The sequence below is a fragment of the Electrophorus electricus genome, chromosome 20 (genome assembly GCF_013358815.1).
Source record: "Electrophorus electricus isolate fEleEle1 chromosome 20, fEleEle1.pri, whole genome shotgun sequence".
NCBI classification, from domain to species: Eukaryota; Metazoa; Chordata; class Actinopteri; order Gymnotiformes; family Gymnotidae; genus Electrophorus; species Electrophorus electricus.
Window position 1 is genome coordinate 3,674,610 of NC_049554.1, and position 7,902 is coordinate 3,682,511.

Sequence of the window (7,902 nt, forward strand, 5' to 3'; positions counted from 1 at the left end):
CCTAAGAGCGGGGGGGGGGGGGGGGGGGGGGTGACCTTGAGAGAAATCACGGATCAGAATGGGAATCCATCCACCTTTGGATAACAACAAGATGGCAAACTAATGGCACATAATGAATAACGCTGCATTTGCTTTTAACTTGCTTTAAACCTTGCGTGTATCTTTGTTAGTCATTTCTTAAGGCTTATATTTGGCAGAGGTACTCCGATTATTCAGTGAGAACCAAGTACTAATTCTGTTTGGAATCTACACAGTAACTAAACGCCGTCTAGTAGCAGCTCGCCTGTTGTCGTGGACAGTTTGTTGACACCCACTGCCATTCATTACTGGTCAGTCTCTCTCCACAGGGCAACTGGAGGATGACTGGGTAGCATGCCATTTTCTACACAGAAATAACATTAACGTGGTAATGCAGTAGCAATGGGTGTTGTGGTATGAGTGTATTACATGTCTGTGTCAGATGGGTTGAGGGGGGTCTTCTATTCAAAATGGCACAACCAGCAGTAGCCCTATGGTCATAAACTCACCACTAGTAGTTGGAGGATGGCTAAATTGTGCATGTCATCAGAGAGGGTATAGTGTAACTATACACCTACAATGTTTTTCTAATAACGTTGGTAATGATTGTGTACCTTTCATTGTATATATATTTTATTGAGCAGAATGATCTCCAGGAGGTGTGACTATGAAGTGTAATTGGAAGTTGGGGAATTCAAGGAAAAAAAGTTACAGAGAGCAAGCCATTATGGTCTTTTGCAAAGATGATTAACCTTTAACCTTTACCAGACTGGTGAGATGATGTAATATGTAGAGAGAAAAACATTTTTGATTATTTTTATGGTTACTTACTGAAGCCAAGACAGAAAGTAAAAAGTTCCTAAAAGAAGCAAAAAACTGAAAACAACTACATTAGTCAGAGCATCATGATGGACACCCAATGTCTGCTGATGTCTGTGTTGATTGCAAAGGCTTTATAGCCAAATAGTAAACATGACAATATTACTGAAGACTATGTTAATTGGCTAATTACATACAGTACCCTGAAGTTGTGGTGAGTGAGCAGTCCACAAACGGTTCACAATTTGTATACATTTGAAGAGTAAATGACCTATAATGCAAGCTGACATTCTGTACTTTCATCTTGTAGTCAATGTTGCATTGTTTCTCCTAAAATATGGAGTATACAGCCAAAACAACAAATGTTACATTTCAGTCTCATTACTTACAGTTTGCAATGCCAACAAGCATTTGCTTGTTATTCCATGAAAGCATATGTAAAAATAATCCATCAACATGTCGGTCACTGTTCTTGAGTTGTTGTTTTTTTACTGACAATTATAAAAAATGTATTTGTGTAAAATAATTTGCATTGAAATAAAACTGTGTAGTACAGTAGAAGTTAGTTTCTTTAAAATGCAGTACTGTGAAGACCTTGTTAAATATTCATCTGAAGTGTGTATTTTCTTAGATAATGAACCTATATTTCATTATCTTAATTTTTATGTACATTGAAATATTCTTAAACAAAACACATTGGGAAGAAATATTTAATACAGGAGATGCAAATTTTAGCCTCCAATGTCAGAAAAGTATATTTAATTCTTTTAGCTTTTTACATTTACCTCAAAACAACTGCTGGCTTCCTTGAGGCGTGTGAGTGATTGGAATGCTGTGATGTGTATTATCAGTTTGAAAGGTCCTTTAGAAGGCACGTACACTGTGGGCACAATTATTAGGAAAGGGATTATCATATCATAATTTTCCAAATCCAAGCTGTATAAACTTGGATGCTTATTGGATTTAAGCATATCTAGTGATGTGTATTTATATAATGAGGGAGGATGTGGCCTAAGAAGATCAACACCCTATATCAAGGTGTACATAATTTAAAAAAACAAACAAACATTTAACTGACACTAAAAAGTAAAAAATTGTAAAAAGTCTTTCAAAAGGATGTAGCACTCTTAAAATTGGCTAAATATTGGGGCGTGATCACAGAACCATCAAACGTTTTTGTTGCAAATAGTCAACAGGGTTACAAGAAATGTGTTGAGGAAAAAAAGGTTGCAAATTAACTACCAAAGATTTGAGAAGAATCAAACGTGAAGTGACCAGGAGCCCATTCGCCTCTAGTGTCAACATATTCCAGAACTGCAGCCTACCTGTAGTGCCCAGAAGTACAAGGCGTTCAGTAGTCAGAGACATGGCCAAGCTAAGGAAGGCTAAAACCCAACCACCACTGAATAAGACGCATAAAGTGAAATGTCAAGACTGGGCCAAGAAATATATACTGCCAGTTTTTAGAAGGCACTTTCTTCAAGCAGTGGTACAGGAAAAAGTCTGCCTCTTTCAAGAAGTCCATGATTTTTATGCAGGACAATGTTTCATTGCATGCACTGAAGTATTCCATTGCGTGGCTAGCCAGTAAAGGCCTTAAAGGTGAAAGAATAATGACATGGCCTGCTTCCTCACCTGGCCTAAACCCTATTGAGAACTTGTGGGCCCTTCTTAAATGGGATATTTATGGTGAAGGAAAACAGTACAGCTCTCTGAACAGTGTCTGGGAGGCTGTGGTTGCTGTTGTACAAAAAGTTGATCGTCAACAGATTAAGAAACCGACAGACTTCGTGAATGGAAGGCTTATGACTGTTATTGAAAAGAATATATTGGAAGGCTTATGACTGTTATTGAAAAGAATATATTGGTCACTGTGATTTTTTTTTTTATTGAAATTTCAAATGTTTATTTGTAAATTGAGTTGTTTACTATTCTAACTTTAACAGATGAAAATAAACAAGTGAGATGAGAATTTCCATTTTTCATATAGTTGCATATTTGTGCAAATTAATAATTGCCCAATAATTATGCACACACAACCCAGAGATGGGTACCTACACAAAAACAGATAGGTTGTTTTAATGTTAGGGCTACCTACACACAAACAGATAGGTTGTTTTAATGTTAGGGCTGATAAGACCATATCTCACTCAAGTTTACAGTGAAAAATGCCAACAGTCCATTAGCTCTAGCTAAATCACTTTTCACAGAGAAATATGCTGGTTCACCACCTGCGGTACTGCTGTGATGGTGGTATGTTGTCCGACAAAATGCCTATAATTAAAATGCAACCGGAATGTACTGACATTGCTGTTGCTCTGGAAAGTAAGCATGAAAAATCCATGCCACCTAGAGGAAAATAAATACAACTACAACATTCCCACCCGGAAGAAGGGCAGAAACCTTGTCAACTTTTCCCCTTTTCCTGCTGAAGTGCGTGTACGGGTATGACTTCTAAGTGTTCTGTTTTGTAATGGATGTTGTAATTAAATTTTGGGTAATTTTGCTTTTGAAGGCACCTCTTGGATTGCATGCATATCCTAAGATGGATAGTTTCTTTTGATATTCCGTATATTAGCGTGCTACGAGTTCGTCCTATATTATTGAAACGTTCAAATAGCCATCACAAAGAAGGCCGTTGGTTAGCCTCAATCAGCAACAACGTCGAGATATGTTTGTGATTTAATCTGGGTCGGAAATGCAGTTTGCTTTTCATAATGTTCCCTTTAGCCTGTTATACTCTAATTTTAAGAGCATCGTATCTTATTTTTCTTAGTTTATACGACTAGGCTAATGATTGTGACGGGAAAGTTGGAAATAATAGAAAATAATTTGAAATAATAGTGCTGATCACAAACAATTTCTCCTTGAACTTTGAGCATGTAATATACGAGATAAGCCTTTGCGGTTCATTTTTAAAGTGTTGCTACTTAAAGTGTCTAAATGTCTAGTGAATATCAAACGTCCAATACTATGCTAACTTTATATCAGTTCCACAAAGCAATTTTTGGTGTGCTTCATTAAATGTCTTGTCAGGAGTTTTTTCTTTCTTTCTTTCATCTGCTGTTTTATATATTAATTGTCTGTTCGTATGTTTGTTTCTCTTGCTTGAAGATTAATCAGCTTTATTTATTCAGCTACCTGAAGTTCAGAGACAGAACATGTGGCCAAATCAAGGTGTGTTTCCAGAAGTTCATTCATATAGTTCGTTTATGTCTTCAATATATTGTAAATTTGCTTCATTAACCTATTTCAGTACCTATGCCTTTGGAATTTGTGGTTTATTTACAGGCCCTCCAACAGTTCCCTTAAATCCTACAATTCCTCCTCCTACTCAGCCGGTTTTACCAAACGCAGGCTACCCTTATAATCAGAATCCTGTCTATCCACCTGGCGTGAATCCTGCCATACCTCCAACAACTATGCCATACGTGGCTGGAGGGCAGAACCCGTATCCTATGGGTCCTGCTGGACCTTATGCTTCTCATCCCGGGACAGTGTATCCAGGCCCCTATCCACAGCCAGGTGGCTGCTATCCCATGCCAGGAATACCGGGTGCAATTGGTGGAGCAGGAATAGCTGTTGCTGACCACAAAATGCATAAGAAAATGAAGAAAGCAAAGAAGAAGGCCCACAAAGCTCACAAAGCTCACAAACACATGAAGCATGGCAAGGTAAGAGAAGGTGGGACAGTAGTTGAGATGGACTTTGAGTTGGTGATAATAGAGCTGCTGTGTTCAGTGATTGTGGTCCTACAATATCGGACTGGATCGATTATTAATTGCGCAGAATTCTTATGACATTATCCACATTAAATTCAGTAATAAGAGTCTGTCATTATAGGTGTTTGATTTAGATAATAAGCTGAAATTCCTACCATCTGTAGGAATTTCATTACTATTCACCTGAAGGTAACCTTAAGAGAATCAAATTTAGATGTGGAATGTTCTGGAATAGGGGTCAGTAGTGCAGGGGTGAATGGGATGCTTGGAAATGTCTGTCCTAGTGGCCACACTGCCTTGAACTCAGAATGACAATGCCAGCTAAATGGTACTGCAATCGTGTGTGTTGGCTTATGCATTAATAGAACTCCCAGATGTGCTTATAATATTTTAAATGGTACATTAACAGAAAATCATATTATGGTATTTATTAATTGGCTCAGCTGGCTACAACAGGGTTCCACAGTTCATAGTGGGGAACCTGTTTTATTTTTTCAATCATTCGGAGAGACTGTCAGTACCAGTGTTGTGCTGTTGTAATTTGAGCTGAAATGGTTTTCTTTTGCCACAGCATTCGTCCAGCAGCAGCAGCAGCAGTGACTCTGACTGAAGAGAACACACACACACACACACACACACACACACACACACACACACACACATATACACATGATGTGTCATCCAGGGCACTAAGTTGGGACATTCAACTCAAATGTGTCTTGTCTGCCACATTTTCAAGCATGCACATTATTTAATCAAATGATGTTAAAAAAAAAATTCAGTGTATACTTTAAAATTCTATATATGACATTATTGCTTGATTTAATATATAAATATAAATTGTCCCTTGATTTTGGATATTAGCAAGGTTCTAAAATAGATTTTAGAATATCTACTTTGTTTCTAATTGTTTTTCCCCAGTGTTAGATTTGAGAACATTGTATCTCTTTTAAATTTAGAAATGAAAATAAAAAATTCTCAAATTTATGAAGTGATGTGAAGCCACAACTAATATATTGCTATTCAAATATTATAAAAGTGTACTTCCTTTTGTATTATACATGAATGTGATGATGTATAATATTTATGCTTACAATATACACTAACAAAGGAAATTAAAGATATCCTGGGATTGAGCTCAATATAAATACCTCTACCAATATCTATAGATGGCTTGTCATTGTATTCCAGTGCACCTGCTCACTACCATTGTCACAGATTGAAAACACATGTAAAGGCACAGAGAGGAAATCAAGCGTGCAGCATATTACAGTATCTAAAAAGGAAGTTGGAAAACAATGTTTTGTAGCATTTTGCAAATTCCTGCACTCTCAGCAATCTTGCACATACAGCGCAAATGAAGGCCTTCATTGCTTCATTGGTAAGCAATGATATACTGAAACTTCTAATTTTCACGAGTGAAAATTTGGCACCCTCTACTGACCACCAAGAGAAACGAGTCACTAAAAGCATCTATTAGCTTTCTATTTACACGTCTATTTTCTGTAAGTGCTTGGCCTTGTGGAGCCATACATTCTGCATCTTTTCTGCTGGGGCAATAACTCCACGTCAAGCAAGCTTTGGGCTTCCTTGATATCACTGAATTCTGTATTATTGTAGATTGCACTTATTGTGGACTGTAATAACTACAAAATACCTATATGCTTATGCCCCCAACCACTCACATCATGTAGACAGGAACTCTGCGGAACTGCTAGATAATACTATGGTCAAGGACACTGGCTCTTAATAAATATGAAACAGCTTTAGTTGAACACAGCAGTGGAGGGGATCTGGATCTGGACGTTACTCTAGACCTTCCACATATCACTCTTGTCACGCCCAGTTGAATCTTATTTTAACGAATACACATCAATAGTAAATAATATACAAATTGGATAAAACATTAATAAAACACAAAAATAGATTTAATCATAAAATAACTTGACATAATGTAATACAATATGTACAACAGGATATACTATGGTAAAAAATAGAATTAATTAGGTTCCTCCTACAGTACCCTCTTGTCAATGAAAGTTTTTTAAGACCACCCCATTGCAAAACAGCCATCCCGATCATATACAGGAGCTTGGCTGAAGGATCTCCCGATCCACATTATGAAACATATATTATACTGACACCTACTGGCCTGGATGTTTCGGAGATCCTGTACTACATCTATTTTAAACATGGTTTGGGTTCTAGAGAACATAAACTGGTTCAGTCGAGGACAACAATGCAATTTGATTCTTCATGTTATGAGAACTGCACTTCAAAGAAAAAAAGCCGGAAAGAAAATCATAAATATTTTATGCAACTTTTTAAGGTGGCGCTCCCATATACAGAAGAAATTGCCCATTTGACAGCAATAAACTTAGATACAACCGTGTTCAACACAGGGTGGCAGTATTGTGCTTTTCAGCAAGAAGCAAACTGAAAACTAGTGGAAAAATGAATGTAGTCTTGACAAGAACTAACACAAGAAAAAACTCGAACTGGGAAAGACACCTTATTAATGAAAGAATTTTATTTATAGGTGTACTTTCAGATGTTGACAACCATCTATGATGATGATGTCAACTTTGCTATAAAAATGTCATGACTCCAAAATTTCTGTCAGTTGCTGATTTCTAACCAACCTGACACAGCTGGAGATGTTTGAATGAGGAATTATTTATTGGTTACTCAAACGTGAACACTGAATGGAGGTTTATTCAAATGTACCAAAATAACTGCTTAATTTCGTTCTGTTAGAGCGAAGACATAAGACTTCCACATTAAAATTCTCAGATGAATTGAGATCTTTCTGGGTCATAATATCTTAAATGCAATGAAAGGGAAAAGGGAATACTTTTTTCAAGACACTAGCGGGTACAGTCAGTGGTAATTACCGACTTGTTCTTTTTTTCACTTATTTTATTCTAGTGTTAAAGCTGCAATGATTCAAATAATGTTCGCCCTTATCATTGTTCATACACCCGCAGTTCATATGATGTCACTGAAATCATTAAGATAATTATTTAAAATAGGCTGTTTATTGTTTCTCATGAAATAGCGACAGTTTCAAACTTTTTGCCAAAATTCTGCATTTAATCCCTACTAAAACATATTTTGTGTTAAACAACGTCACTTTGCTGTCTGGTTGAATTTAATAACTTTCAGCACGTGGTTGCTTCATTGCACATTTTTTTTAATCCGTCAGTGAGTGGGGAAAAAAAGGAAAATAATGTCCTTCATTAGTCTAATGGAATGGAAAATATGAATGGAAAATAATTAAGCAGGGGTTGTGCTTGCGCGTCCACGAGGGAGGGCAGGGTGAAGGGTCAGGGTTTAGAGTGCG

General features: G+C 36.9%; 1 protein-coding gene across 1 annotated transcript; it reads left to right on the plus strand.

Moving 5' to 3' along the window:
- Positions 1–3,207: 3,207 nt before the first annotated feature.
- Positions 3,208–5,723, plus strand: prr13 (proline rich 13). The gene is made up of 4 exons (XM_027012488.2): positions 3,208–3,282; positions 3,952–4,014; positions 4,129–4,511; positions 5,131–5,723. Exons 2-4 carry the CDS (start codon positions 3,999–4,001, stop codon positions 5,167–5,169), a joined length of 438 nt encoding a protein of 145 aa, XP_026868289.2. The 5' UTR covers positions 3,208–3,282; positions 3,952–3,998; the 3' UTR covers positions 5,170–5,723.
- The last annotated feature ends 2,179 nt before the right edge of the window (positions 5,724–7,902 follow it).

Excerpts from the sequence above, each read along its gene's own strand:
- prr13 (XM_027012488.2), top strand. Across the intron at positions 4,512-5,130 it reads AACACATGAAGCATGGCAAG|CATTCGTCCAGCAGCAGCAG; the intron begins GTAAGAGAAGGT and ends CTTTTGCCACAG.